This window comes from Vulpes vulpes, chromosome 15 (assembly GCF_048418805.1).
Source record: "Vulpes vulpes isolate BD-2025 chromosome 15, VulVul3, whole genome shotgun sequence".
Taxonomy (NCBI): domain Eukaryota; kingdom Metazoa; phylum Chordata; class Mammalia; order Carnivora; family Canidae; genus Vulpes; species Vulpes vulpes.
Window position 1 is genome coordinate 90,376,578 of NC_132794.1, and position 15,153 is coordinate 90,391,730.

Consider the following 15,153-nt stretch of genomic DNA (forward strand, 5'->3'; position numbering starts at 1 on the left):
AAAAGTCACACCTGAGGAAATAAATTTGGAAGTTATCTATATTCAGCTTATCGGTAAAGTTCTACAAGTGAAAAGATTACAAAGGAAAGGAAGAAAAAAGTAATATGGAAAAAGAGAAAACCAAGGAGAGCCACTTAGGGTATAGTTATACTTAGGAACATGAAAGATCAGGCAAAGAAAGAATAATTAAATACTTCTATTTCACCATTATCTTCAGTGGCAAGTTCAGTATACATTTTTCAACTTTCCTATATATTTAAAGTTTTTCATAATACACAGTTGGAAAATCATGTAATCAGACTCTAAATTTTTTAAAAAGAAAGAGGTATTCTAGTAACTTTTTAAAATTTCTTTTTTAAATGAAAATCAAACAGACACCATTCCCTTTTTGAACAACATAATAAACACCTCAGAAAATGTCCTATAATACAAATTGTTTTACAGTTCATGTTTCTGTGTTCATGATATTCCCATTTGTAAGTCTCTCTCCTTGCCTATTCCCCTGATTAAGTCTTACTTATCTTTCAAAATTTAGCTCTATTATCATATCTCAGAAGCATCCCCAAGTTACTATGAATAGTACCCTATACATTCCTTATCCTGCACAGCCTCACAACAATATTGAGCCTTTAAAGAAGATATTACCTACCGTACCTGAGCTAAAAATAGATAAATATATATTTGCCCCAGATTCACAGACAGGTAAAGAGTGGTTCTGCAAACTGAAGTCTACAGACCACAAAACATATAAGGAGGGCTCTTTCTCTATGCTCTCTAACAAGCACATCTCCACAAACACCACAAAGTGGAAATGATGTTAAGATCACCATGACAAGTCTGAAAAAAATCTGGAATAAAAGACAAAAATTTTCAGGGGACACAAAGACCTAAAATGGATCACCAAATCCGCTGGGCTTATACACTAAGGAATGATTTATTCCTTGGCACAATAGAAGAAACCCAAATCAAGAAGCCAGATAACTTTTCTGAGTTAGCAAAGAATAACATCAACATGGCCCCAAGTTCCTATTTACTAAAGTATACCAACGTTACAGTAAAACCTTACATGATTATAATTTCTCATTTCAATTTTTTTTTTTCCAGAAAATAAAATTTAGCCCCACCCTCAACTAGCCTCCTCCTGCCTCCAGGATGGCCTTGGATGCTCACCACTGAGCCCACACCACAGATTCTTCCAATTTTAGGAACCCTATCTACTCTAACCAATCAATAACTATGAAAAGATTGCAGATGAGAGTTGTTTCTGGGTATACAGCATAATAGAGCCTCTCATTCATACCAGTGAATATTTACTGAGAACCTGATACATGGCCTGCTTTGTACAGCAGAACAGTATCAGGGATAGCATGATGGTAGGGTGAGGGTGAACAATTGTTAATAAAAGTAGTAAGAACAAACATTTTATTTATTTATTCATGAGAGACAGAGAGAGAGAGAGAGACGCAGAGACACAGGCGGAGAGAGAAGCAGGCTCCATGCAGGGCACCCGATGCGGGACTCGATCCCTGGACTCCAGAATCACGCCCTGGGCCAAAGGGAGGCGCTAAACCGCTGAGCCACCCAGGGATCCCCAAGAACAATCCCAATATTAAAGAAGACAACCTATACGGAGAGGCATGAGTGGAAGATGAGAAATATTTAGAAGATATAGTAAATATGATTAAATGACAAACTATGTCGCAGAAATTGTTCAGAGAAAAGGAGAGTTGAATATGTGCCAGTGTAGTTGAGGAGATACACAAATACAGAGATCATTCTGGGCAGATGGACAGCAGCGTCAAAGCACAAAAATGGATAATGTGCTTGATGGTGTGAGGAGCAGTGACAAGTTGGTCCTAGAGAAGTAAGAGGTAAGAGAAGCAGGTCTGGGGCAAGTACTTGGTTGGGGTGGATCTGCATGAGAAAAGCTCCAAAAGGGGTAGGCAGATCAGTTTAGATTTGACTTGGGAGGCAAGAAGAACTATGTTGGTTTTTTGGACAGAAGAATAAAAAAGCATTTTCAGAAGATGAGATGGGTAGTTCATGCTGCATGGACTGTAGGATTGGGACAAAGTATAGAGGCATGAAAGCCAGGCAGGAAACTTCCTCAGCAAACCAAATCTGGTATGATTACACCTTAAATGAATGAGGTCTAATGGCACCAATACAAAGAAGGGGAAAATCTAAAAGATGTTTCATAAAAGCAATCAACAAAGACCACTTAAAAGTAAAACTGAGAAGACTTACTAAAGAAGTAAAAACGTATGAGCTCTAAAAATATAATTTTCTTTTCAAATAAGCATCAGAAAAGATCATTAAAATATGTTTATGTTTATTTTCCAAATAAATTTGTTAACTTCAATGCAAGTTTTATGAAGCAGACCACATTCAAACTAACCTTCAAATTGAGAATGTGATCCATTAATACAAAACATCTTGGTTGCTTCAAAGTAATATCAACAGGTCCTCCTCTTTGCTGAGGATCCCAATTCAGCATCAACTGAAGCCAGTTTTCCATGGGTTCTACTATTAAACTAGAAAGCATACAAAAATAGAGTGAAAATCACTATATTCTAGTTTTCTTTCATTATTGTGAAAAGGGTAATTTTATAGGTTGTCCATGTCCTTTCTCATTACTCATCTGTATCATTTTGTCTTACTTTCAAGTAATTCATGAAATGACAGGGGACAAACTTTTTTCCATAAAAAACAACCCAAAACCTACATATGTAAGTACTGGCAACTTCAATAGGTGAGTCCAGTTCTATTGTCCAAGGAACTCATTTACTTCAGTATCCCAGGAATCTTCTTGTAGCAGGAGTTCTTGTTTCCACTAGACCTGTGCTGTCCAATATAGCCCCCAGTCACAAGCAGCTATTTGCATTTATTAAATTAAAATTAATTAAAATTAAATAAAAGTTAAAATTGAGTTCCTAGCTGGTCCTGGAACCTCTGCTTAGGAGGCAGTGTACCTGGACTCTGCCTAATACCCAGAATTGTAAACTCGACCCAAGTGGCCACATTCTCAAACAGCTTCTGAGTGATAGAAGCTGGACAAAGCCGACCACACATGACAAACACATATTGATTACGCACAACTCAACTGACATGTACCCCAAAGCAGTCATAAATATCATAAACAATCAAAAAAAAAATTTGAGTTCCTGTCTTATACTACAATTTTTCAAGTGTTCAATGTGGCCATCACAGACATAAAACTTTTCATCATCACAGGAAGTTTTACTGCACAATACTACTTGAAACAGACAATTCCACTGTTCTTTTATAATCCTAAAGAAACTGAGGTGAACTTTCTCAACTAAAATATACTTACCTACAAAGGCTATTTGGTTGAGGTAAATGGCTACTAAACCGAACTTCTCCTGTCATTTCTTCACATGCAAATATACACTTTGGATCCTTCTTCTTAATCTTCTCATGCCTATAAAACAAGTTACCTCAGTTGACAACTCATTCTCATACTCTTAAGATTTTTTTTGCCATTTAATTTTATTCAACTATGTGTTTAAAAGGCAATTACACATACGAAGGGGGAAGAAAAAAAAAGCAGGTAACTGAAAATTTACTTTACCATTAAGCACACCAAAGTTCTCTTCCATTTCTTACCAAGTAAATGGCTGCAGATGATGCAAAAAAGGCCTATATCCAGCAATACATTCAAACACCATGGTCCCAAAGCTCCAATAATCAACAGTAGCTGTATAAGGCTTATTCTCAAAGAGCTCTGGGGCCTTAAAAAGAAAAAAAAATGCTTCAAACATCAACACTAGAAGAGAAGAGCTACTTTATTTTTGGACTACTATATTCATGACCTTCAGAAGTAAGAACATGAATTCAAAGAAACAATTAATGTCTCACCAGATACTGCAGTGTTCCCACAAAAGATGTACACAGACTTCCTTGATCAACATCTTTGGCATATCCTAGATCAATTATTTTATGCATAATCTGTAAAACAATTAAGTATTAAGTGAGAAATTTGAAAAGGAAAGGCAACAATATCCTTATAAGGCTCTGGAGAGGGTGGTGGGGAAAAGCTTGAGCTCTGGAATATCACAAACATATTTCAAGCCTGAGCTGCACCACTTATATGATCTTGATCAAGTTACTTAACTTCTCTCACTTTCCTACATAATGATATTACCAATGATCTTTACTTCACAAAATTATTATTAGGATTCAATGAAATAGTGAAAGAAAAGAATAACACAGTTCCTTTGATGCATGGTAAAAAATGTTAAAAAAATTAAGTATAGACTATTAATTTTTATTTTGGCATATTCAGAATAAGACCGATCCATTAAACCAAAAGGGAAAGGTAAGGGTGACTTCCAAAGTTGAAAAAGAATCATACCACTAAGTGAGTAAAGACCTATCTAACTTCAGGAATATCCTGAAGACTTTGGATGCAAACGAAGAAGAAATAGTTGGTGCCAAGCATACATGAAAGGCTCTTAAGAAGCACCATCAGTTTCATCACCTCAACTGATCACCATCATCACTAACTAAAGACCACACAATCCAATTCAAGGTTCAGACTCTTGGCTTTACATCTTTATTGGAATGGAACTTGGGTGCTAGTCACAAGAAAACTGCTCAAATTATTGTGATAAATACAAGTATTCCAGGAGTCAATGCATAATTTCTGGTTCTTCTCAAGATGGCTCATTTAAGAATCTGAGAAATCAAGGTTTTGAATTTTACTTATATATAGCACTTAGAATTTGAGGGAAGAGAATGAGGTTGTTCTTTCTTAAATAAGAAACATAGTTAAGTAAATATACTTCACCAAATCCAGGATGTGTGTGTGTGTGTGTGTGTGTGTGTGTGTGTGTGGTGTGTTGGATGTGCTTTGTAAGGGATTAACAAATTATTTTTATTCATTGTCTATTATCTCTACTAGATACTGTATTCAAAACCAGAAGTGCGCAAGATAGGGACAGTTCCTTCTCTAATGGAAACACTGTGTTAGAAGAGGAGACAAACATCTAAACACAAAACCACAGTTCAGTGAAATGAAGGCTGGGGAAGAAAAAGTATAAAATGCTATGGAAAGGCACCAGATTTCAAAGACTAATTATACCAGGGAATCTATATTCAATTGGCATGTAACAGTTCAGGTTTTACCTACCTTTCCACCAACATCCTGAAGAACTATGTTTTCAGGTTTTAGATCACGATGTATTATTTTGTTTTCATGCAAATATCGGATCCCAGACCCTAAATAAAGTTTAAAATGTATTTTGAGGTAACAGAAACACTGAATTAAAAATAAATTCATCTCACATTTTGTACAGATCTTCTCTGATGTTCAAACTCTTTTTTTATTTAAGTAATCTCTACACCCAATGTGGGGCTTGAATTCACAACCCCAAAACCAAGTGTTGCATGCTCCTCCAACTGAGCCAGCCAGGCACCCCTCTGATGCTCCTATTTACACAGACCATCAAAACTATATGATTAATGGTATTATACCAGTTAATAGTCTCTCCACAGAAAATCCAGTTAATATTAAACAAATACTGTAGAATTACATAAGTCCCCCTAGTTTTCCCTCCCACCTAAATCATCCTCTTCAATTAGACTTGACCTCCATGACCTAGAAAAAGAAACAAAATAAAAATATATAGGGAGGAAGGCCTGGGTGGCTCAGTGGTTACAGTGTCTGCCTTTATTTAGCTCAGGGTGTGATCCTGGGGTCCTGGGATCAAGTCCCACATCAGGCTGTCTGCATGGAGCTTGCTTCTCCCTCTGCCTGTGTCTCTGCTTCTCTCTCTCATAATAAAATCTTAAAAAAAAAAAAAAAAAAAAAGAAAAGAAAAAGAAAAAATATATAGGGAAACATATTCTTGGCTTCTGAACTTCCAAGGGCCTAATTAAGGATTTTTCAGGAGTAATTTTTTTTTCTTAAAAGATTTTATTTATTTATTCATGAGAGACACATGGAGAGAGGCAGAGACATAAGCAGAGGGAGAAGCAGGCTCCCTATAGGGAGCCCAATGCAGGACTTGATCCCAGGACCCTGGGATCACAACCTGAGCCAAGGGTAGACATTTAACTACTGAGCCACCCAGGTGTCCCAGACTAATTCTTATTAAAAAGGAATTTTATCCTACAAGTTGACTTGAGAACCTATAACTAAAAGATGCAACGTCACTGGTAAATAAAATTACTATGCTAGGCAGAGAAGAAGGGGGAGCAAAATTGAATAAGGTCATTTCACACCATTCTTTGTTAGCACTTAGAGCATCTATTAGTCAAAAAATGGTCTCCTGGCGAAAAGCAAAAAAATAAAATATCCTAGTTTTAGCATCAACAAGAGTTAAATTTTTCTGATAATTTCTTATAGATGGTAAAAGTGTATGCTTTGTATAGTACATCAAAAATTCTTAATTCCCAAGTAGTATATAGATCCTTTTATAAACCAAAGGGGCACTAAATTATGATGGTATTTTCAAACTGATTACATACCTATATCACTCAGTAAAGAAAGTATCTGGCTTTCTTTAAGTCCACAGCAATTTTCTGGTTTATTGAGTAGCTGAAGAAAAAAAAAAAAAAAAAGAAATCTAAAAATGTATACTGCTAATACTGCTGGGCAGCAGTAGCAACGCATTAATCACTATATACACTAAGAGAATATACACTAAGAAATGTCACAATTAAGAAAATGTAAGAAGAGAAAAATCACCAAAACCATACTGAGAATAAATTAATTTCATGACAAGACTTACACAGGTAGAGATAAAAGGGGAAAGTATGTGAAGGTGAAAAAGGTTGAAAACCTCACATATTTAAAAACAGCCCTACAGCAGATTTAAAATGACACGAGAAAGATTTGTGCTAGAAAAAAAAAATTTTTTTTTAAAAAACACAACTTCTTTATCAACATCTTAGACATGGATATTTTGGTCTAACACCATCAATCCACTCCCATCCTACAAACACTATCACCTACCAAAAAATGCATATTCTAAATCAGGGGTAGCAAATGTTCCCAATAAAGGGCCATACAGTAAATACTTTAGGCTTTGCAGGGCACAAGTCTCTGTCATAATTACTCAACTCTGATGTTGTAGTAAAAAAAACAGTCGTAAGAACAGGTTACAGGCCATAGTTTACTGAATTTTATTCTAGATCATCATATTAAATATGATTCAAGCATTGCTAAGGTTCATGATTTACTATCTCATCATCTCAAGGCATCCACACTACCTTCCGGAGATCTCCTCCAGAACAGTATTCCATTGCTAGAAGAGGTACATCATTAATTAAAAAATTCAATTCCTCAGGTACATCACAGGCCTTTACAACATTGGCGTGGTTCAACCTAAAAGAAGGGGAAAACATCATAAACATTTTTTTTCTAATGAAAAGATACTGGGTTTGAAATGGTAGTTAATTGGGGGGCAGAGTGGGGAGAACGGCTGGCATTATTTATAATATTCTAATTTCTCATTCTCATTTATAATTAAGAATTAATAATTTTCAAAAATAAAATATAGATAAGGGCACCTGAGCGGCTTGGTCAGTTAAGTGTCTGCTTCTTGGTTTTGGCTCAGGTTATGATCTTGGGGTTAGAGGATCAAGTCCCGCATCAGGCTTAGCGGGGAATCTGCTTGGGATTCTCTCTCTAGCCTCTGCCCACTCCCTCTAAAATAAAGAAATCTTTAAAAATAAATAAAATAGATAAAAATGTAGATAAATATAGATAAAAACACTATCACTATCACTACTATTACGTTTCTATGTGCCAAGCAGTACCTACTTTACATACTTTAACTCATTTACTAGTCACAATAATCCTACTATAGGTAAATTCATTAATAGTCTCAACACACTTCAGAAAACTGAAGCACAAATTGGTTAAGTAATATAGGATCACACAGCAAGGAGGTGGTCAAGTAAGGATTCAAATCTGACAGTGTGGCTCCAAAGTCTATATCATACTGGTTCTCCCACAATCACTTACAATGTCACCCAGAGATAATATATTAAAATTTGGGCGTATTTCCTTCTAGCTTTAATCTGTACATAAACACATTTTTAAATAAATGTTATATCTAACTACATACTAACTACATTTTCTAACATCTTTTTTTTTAACTTAATGATACATCATTCCAGCCACTATCATCATCATCATCACCATCAATGCAATGGATCTCAAAACTGGAATAGATTACCCAGTCCTAAGGGACCTAAGGAAACAGACTCTCCATGTGTAGGGCCTGAGTATTTATACAGTTAGCAAGGCTTCCTGGTGATTCTGTCACATAGCCAAGTTTGAGTACTTTAATAGTGAATTGAAAAAAGACCCTAGGGATCCCTGGGTGGCACAGCGGTTTGGCGCCTGCCTTTGGCCCGGGGCGCGATCCTGGAGACCCGGGATCGAATCCCACGTCGGGCTCCCGGTGCATGGAGCCTGCTTCTCCCTCTGCCCGTGTCTCTGCCTCTCTCTCTCTCTCTGTGTGACTATCATAAATAATAAATTTAAAAAAAAAAATTAAAAAAAAAAAAGACCCTAGAGTCAGAAAGTACTTATTTCAAATCCAGACTCTATTAGCTAGCAGTTGTATGACTGTATTTTCACTTTGCTCTCTCTCTCTCAGATCATTCACTTTGGGGAAAGCTAGCTGCCACGTCATGAAAATATCCAAGCTTCCCTACACAGAGGCCCATATGATAAGCAACTGATACCTCTAGCCAACAGCCATATAAATGAGCTTGGAAGTGGATACTCCAGCCCCATTCAAGTCTTTGGATGACTGTAGCTCCACTCAACATTTTAGGGTATTTCAAGAGAGATCTCCTGCATCAGAATCACTAAGCTAGGTCACTCCCAAATTCCTAAGCCACAGAAATTGTGAGATACTAAATGTTTGTTGTTGTTGTTTTTAAATTTATTTAAGTAATCTTTACACCTAACATGGGGCTTGAATTCACAACTCCAAGATCAAGAGTCACATGCTGTTCTGAATGAGCCAGCCAGGTGCCCCTAAATGGTAGTTGTTTTAAGCCACTAAGTTTTGGGGTAATTTTGTATGAAGCAACACATACACTATTCAACAAAAGTAGGTAGGAGTAAAGAAATGAGAATAGTGGTTATATTTAACTAGAAAGTATAATGGAGGGCAGTCTGGGTGGCTCAGCGGTTTAGCGCTGCCTTCAGCCCAAGGTGTGATCCTGGAGTCCAGGGATCGAGTCCCACATCAGACTCCCTGCATGGAGCCTACTTCTCCCTCTGCCTCTGCCTCTGCCTGTGTGTGTGTGTGTGTGTGTGATGAATAAATAAATAAAATCTTTAAAAAAAAAAAAAAAAAGAAAGTATAACTGATGAACATTGCCCAATATCCATAAGAAAAAGATTCCATCCACAGAGAGCTGAGTTTGAGAATATCTAGCTGGCTTTTTTTTAAAAAAGAGTTTATTTATTTGAGAGAAAGAGTGAGCATGAGTTGGGGGGAGGTCCAGAGGGAGAAGCAGACTCCCCACTGATCAGGGAGCTTGATGCAGGGCTCAATCCCAGGACCCTGAGATCATGACCTAAGCTGAAGGCAGCTGCTTAACTGACTGAGCCACCCAAGTGCCCCCTTAGCTGTATTTTTTAAAAAAGATTTTATTTATTGATTCACAAGAAACACACAGAGACAGGCAGAGACATAGGTAGAGGGAGAAGCAGGCTTCCCGCAGGGAGCCCCAAGTGGGACTTGATCCCAGAACTCTGGGATCATGCCCTGAGCCAAAGGCAGATGCTCAACTGCTGAGCCACCCAGATGTCCCCTTAACTGACTTTTAAAATTAAAACTAATCATAATGTGATGTTATTATTTAAAACATAATAGAAAAGAAAGAAAAAAGCATGTTCACCAAAATATCCTGAGAAGAACAGATTCCTCCCCTCCTTTCTTATGATGGCATCTGCCTGGGCTGCAGAACTGGGGAAATATAAGTCATCAAATACACTTACTTCTTCATGATCTGGATTTCATGACACCACCGTTCTCTGTTTTTGGTACTTAGTTCTAGGCGACATGATTTAATTGCTATTTTAACATCAAGTTCCTGCCAAAATAGAAAAACAGAGAAAAAAATATTAATTAGGTTCTTGTGCGGATTTACTTGCTATAAAAGAAATGTCAACCTGAGGAAGCAAAACTCTTACTTTACTAACTCAACAAATTTATCCACAGCTCTCTTGAGACGTGCTTTTGCTGGGTAAATCATTAAGACTATTAAAGTAATGCTTCAAAAGTGATCTTCACCCCAGCTTCCATAATACGAAAAATCCACAGCAAATATCATACTCAATGGGGAAAAACTTGAGAGTTTTACCCCAAGATCAGGAATAAGACAAAGATGTCCACTCTCACTTTTATTCAACATAGTACTGGAAGCCCTAGCCACAGCAATCAAACCACAAAAAGAAATAAAAGGAATCCAAATTAGTAAGGAAGAAGTTAAACTTTTCAATATTTATAGATGACATGATACTATACGTAGAAAATCCTAAAGATTTCACAAAAAAGATCTTGAATATCTGAAGCAATCTTGAAAAAGAAAAATAAAACTGGAGATAACACAATTCCAGACTTCAAGTTATATTCAAAGCTGTAGTAATCAGAACAGTATGGTGGCACAAAAGTAGACAAATAGATCAATAGAACAGAAGAGAGAGCCCAGAAAAAAAAAAAAAAACACAATTATATGTTCAATTAATCTATGACAAAGGAGGCAAGAATATGCAATGGGAAAAAGATAGTCTCTTCAACAAATGATGTTGGGAAAACTGGATAGCTACATGCAAAGAATAAAACTGGATCACTTTCTTACACTATACACAAAAATTAACTCAAAAGGGGTTAAATACAGGGAGGTCAGGGCCCACCAGTCAATTGAGCATCTGATTCTTTGATTTTGCCTCAGGTCATGATCTCAAGGGTTGTGAGATCAAGCTCTTTGGGCTCCATGTTGGGCATGAAGCCTGCTTAAAATTCTCTCTCTTCCTCTGACCTTCCCGTCCACCCTCCTTCCCCTGCTCATGCATGTATGATAGATAGATAGATAGATAGATAGATAGATAGATAGATAGATAGATTCAAGACATCAATATGAGATCTGAAACCATAAAAATCCAGAAGAGAACACAGGCAGTAATTTCTCTGATATTAGCCATAGCAACAATTTTCTAGATATGTCTTCTGAGGAAAGGGAAATAAAAGCAGAAATACACCATTGAGACTACATCAAAATTAAATGCTTCTGCACAGGGGCAGTGGGGTGGCTCAGTGGTTGAGAGTCTGCCTTTGGCTCAGGGCGTGATCCTGGGGTCCTGGAATCTAGTCCTGCACTGGGCTCCCTGCAGGGAGCCGGCTTCTCCTTTTGCCCATGTCTCTGCATCTCTTTCTCTGTGTCTCTCATGAATAAATAAATAAAATCTTTAAAAAAAAAAAAAAGCTTCTGCACAGCAAAGGAAACAATCAGCAAACTAAAAGGCAACCACTGAATGGAAGAAGATATTTGGAAATGACATATCTGGTAAAAGGTTAGTGTAAAAACTGATATAATTCAAAATCCAAAAAACAAGTAATCCAACTAAAAAATGGAAAGAAGACATGAATAGACAGTTTCCCAAAGAAGATACATAGATGGCCAACAGATAACATGAAAAGTTGCTCAGCATCATTCATCATCAGGGAAATGCAAATCAAAACTACAATTAAATATCATCTCACACTCGTCAGAATGGCTAAAATAAACGCAATAAACAACAAGTTTGATGAGGATGTGGAGAAAAATCTTGTGCACTGTTGGTAGGAATGCAACTGGTGCAGCCACTGTGGGAAACCGTATAGAGGTACTGTGAAAAGTTAAAAAACAGAACTACCCTATGATGAAGTAATCACACTACTGGGTATTTACCCCAAAACTACAAAAACACTAAGTTAAAGGGACACAGACATCTCTACGTTTACTGCAGCATTATTTACAATAGCAAAATTATGGAAGCAACCCCAAGTGTCCATCAATAGATGAATGGATAAAGATGTAGTATAAAATGGAATGTTATTCAGCCATAAAAAGGAACGAAACCTTGCCGTTTGCTACAACACAGATGGAGCTAGAGTATAATGCTAAATAAGTCAGCCAGAGAAAAACAAATACCAAGATCTCACTCATATGTGGAATTTAAAAAACAAAACAAGCAAAGAAAGAGACAGACAGACAGACAAACCAAGAAACAGACTCTTAACTACAGTGAACAAACCAATGGTTACCAGAAAGGGAGGTAGGTGGGGAGACGGGTGAAATAGATGATGGGTATTAAAGTGTACACTTATAATAATGAGTACTGAGTAATATACAAAATTTTTGAATCACTATATTGTACACCTGAAGCTAATATAACACTGTATGTTTACCGGAATTAAAATAAAAAGCAATAAAAAAGAAGATAAAAGAAAGAGAAGGAAAAAATCTTGACAGGTCAAATGCCCAAGATCAGACAGACACATTTTTTTCTCTCAGAGGAAATAAAATAAAAGACCTCTTGTATTAATATATTTAGAGCTGAGGATTTTTAATAATACTTAAATGAACACTTCTTTATAGAATGAACCAAATCCCTTTTACTTTTTTTAGTGATTTAAGAAAAGTCATACCTGTCACCCTGGTTCATAGGTAACTAACAATTTTTGTTTAGAAATACTAAGAAAAGCTGTAAGTTATGAAAAGTGAGACTCTCAGGTTCCAAGTTGGCTTGAGAAGAAACAAACAATCAAAGTTCAAACATATCAAAGCACACAAGCAGAAAGTAACTGAGGCTGATCCCATTACAGGTCTCTTCAGAAAACTGTCTCCCACACAAAGCTAGAAAAATACAAAGACCAGTCACCCCAACAAACCCCTTTTTAAGCTTAATCAAGACAGCTAACAAGGACCCCAGCCTTCAGTGTAACTAGAATGAAGATGATAATTCAGGGCTACCTGGCCTCACGAGCAAGAAATAGCTTCAATATAACCAAACCAACAACAACAAAAAACTCCAAAATGTGTTCCTAATCTTTACGTTTCAAATGACACTTAAAAAATCCTAACAATGGCCATATTTCTATTTCCGTATCTATAAAATGAACTTAATAGCTCTGGTAATTTAGTCAATTCTGACCTAAATTAAACCCAACCTGATGCACATTACAGAAATAGCCAGACTCATCACATTCTGGCAACAGTAATAATGCAGCCCAGAAAGAGCAGTTAGGCCCAAAGAGGAAGAAAAAACAATATAGTATATAGATGAAGAACCAAGACATTAATTTGTGTAGGAAATTCTAAATGAGAACAGAAGGATGATGAAGGGGAAAAAGAGATAATAAGACAGTCCATATACAAAGAAAGAAGAAAGGGGGATCCCTGGGTGGCACAGCGGTTTGGCGCCTGCCTTTGGCCCAGGGCGCGATCCTGGCGACCCAGGATCGAATCCCACATCGGGCTCCCGGTGCATGGAGCCTGCTTCTCCCTCTGCCTGTGTCTCTGCCTCTCTCTCTCTCTGTGACTATCATAAAAAAAAATAAAAAAAAAAAAGAAAGAAGAAAGGAATTAGGACACACTACAATCTAGCTTAAATACAGTCCTAACTCCCTTCAACCTTTCTTCCGTTTTGAGCAGGTACCTGGCTGTAGTTAGGTCCCATGTAAGCTTTTACCACCATGGAGACAATGTGGTACAACCACAAACAATAAGCTCTAAAAAATGGAAATATTCCAGAGACAGATGGTGGTGATTGTTGTCAACAATGTGAATGTACATAATAACCACAGAACCGTACACATAAAAATGGTAAATGCTATCTATTTTACCAAAATAAAAAAACTGGAAAATACAAAATTAAATTAGTTTCTTTACTAAAGAACTTCTCAGAGCTTTTAATATGCTAATGTAGATTATCACTCTCCAAGTGAAACAATATTACATACAGAATTTACCCAATGTATTTGACTACAGTATCCTTTTTTCAAAGCATTTCACAGGACTAATTTTCCCAAACACACTTTGAGAAGTGCTACATTATTCCCTAGGAAGAATTCTTTGGTTATTTTTGCCACTCTATCATATCACTTTATAAATATCTTTGTTATATAGGTTACCACGCTGTACTTAAAGTGTTTTTGTGTCTACCTCTTCCACTAGACTTGAAATCTCCTTGAGGGCAGAAAATACGATTTTTGTTGACTGGGATACCATCAGCACCCATCCCAGCATAATAATCAGATAAATAAACCATTTCACATCCTTTTCTCTTCCTCATTGTGATTTAAGAGATATAGATAAAATACTGGGGACATGGCTTCCACCAAAACACAAAGATCTTGAAAACTGTTAAGGGCAAATCCAAAGTCAGGCTTGGAAAAGTAATGAAGCTATTTCCAAGTCTTAGAACAGAGTATTTCTTCTCTTTCCACTACAAGCCCAGTTGTCAAATGTTCCAATTTGAGGAAAGAACCAGTCTAGATACCTGGAAAGTTCCTGAGAGATTTCTAGGATTCTAGAGGAACCCAAATCTCTTCCATTTAATAAGTAATTAATTCCATGGAGACAGAAAATAGAAAGGTGGTTGCCAGGGGGTAGGGGGAGGAGGAAATGGGGAGTTATTGTTTAATGAATACAGTTTCAGACTGGTAAAGTGAAAAAGTTCTAGAAATAGATGGTAGTAATGGTTGCATACCAATGTCAATGTACTTAATGCCACTGAACTGTACACTTAAAAATGGTTAAGATTGTAAATTTCACATTATATATACCTTATCACAATTTTTTTAAAAAAATGATGTGTTGATCTATCCCCAACCAGTGACCAAGAAAAACAGTCACAAAGCAAGCTACCAAGCATATATTTTTTTATGACCAGGCTAATGAACAGGCTTAGATAACAACACCAAAGGCAACATTTCACTGGAAGTACTTGGCTCCTTCTTTTCTCTTTAAGTGCCTTATGTACTCTCTGATGGTGAGAATTATTAAATTTACTACTTGTTTAGCTGTCAGAGTACTTAATGCCTTAGTCCTTCACCTCCCATTCTCCCTCTCTTCAAGATGTCCTCCCATGCTCTATCTAGAAAGCTGCTTCACAAC

General features: G+C 36.8%; 1 protein-coding gene and 1 long non-coding RNA gene across 9 annotated transcripts in view; one reads left to right on the plus strand and one right to left on the minus strand.

The window, feature by feature from the left end:
- The window catches only part of LOC112914815 (uncharacterized), a 28,599-nt gene extending 23,282 nt beyond the window's left edge, over nucleotides 1-5,317 (plus strand). The window contains exons 4-5 of the long non-coding RNA XR_003233939.2: nucleotides 1,105-1,871; nucleotides 4,925-5,317. This is a non-coding gene — a long non-coding RNA (uncharacterized lncRNA). The remainder of the gene's footprint in view (nucleotides 1-1,104; nucleotides 1,872-4,924) is intronic.
- CHUK (component of inhibitor of nuclear factor kappa B kinase complex) overlaps nucleotides 1-15,153 on the minus strand; it is a 37,377-nt gene that overhangs the window by 20,666 nt on the left and 1,558 nt on the right. For all 8 annotated transcript variants that reach the window (XR_003233938.2, XR_011997534.1, XM_025991998.2 and 5 more), the window contains exons 2-9: nucleotides 9,992-10,086; nucleotides 7,237-7,351; nucleotides 6,493-6,562; nucleotides 5,153-5,241; nucleotides 3,880-3,969; nucleotides 3,628-3,752; nucleotides 3,335-3,442; nucleotides 2,399-2,534 (exon numbers count right to left, since the gene is read on the minus strand). Coding sequence is in view for 6 of the 8 variants with exons in the window: in XM_025991998.2 (XP_025847783.2) it covers nucleotides 2,399-2,534; nucleotides 3,335-3,442; nucleotides 3,628-3,752; nucleotides 3,880-3,969; nucleotides 5,153-5,241; nucleotides 6,493-6,562; nucleotides 7,237-7,351; nucleotides 9,992-10,086 (828 nt within the window). In the remaining 2 variants the exon portion in view is untranslated. The remainder of the gene's footprint in view (nucleotides 1-2,398; nucleotides 2,535-3,334; nucleotides 3,443-3,627; nucleotides 3,753-3,879; nucleotides 3,970-5,152; nucleotides 5,242-6,492; nucleotides 6,563-7,236; nucleotides 7,352-9,991; nucleotides 10,087-15,153) is intronic.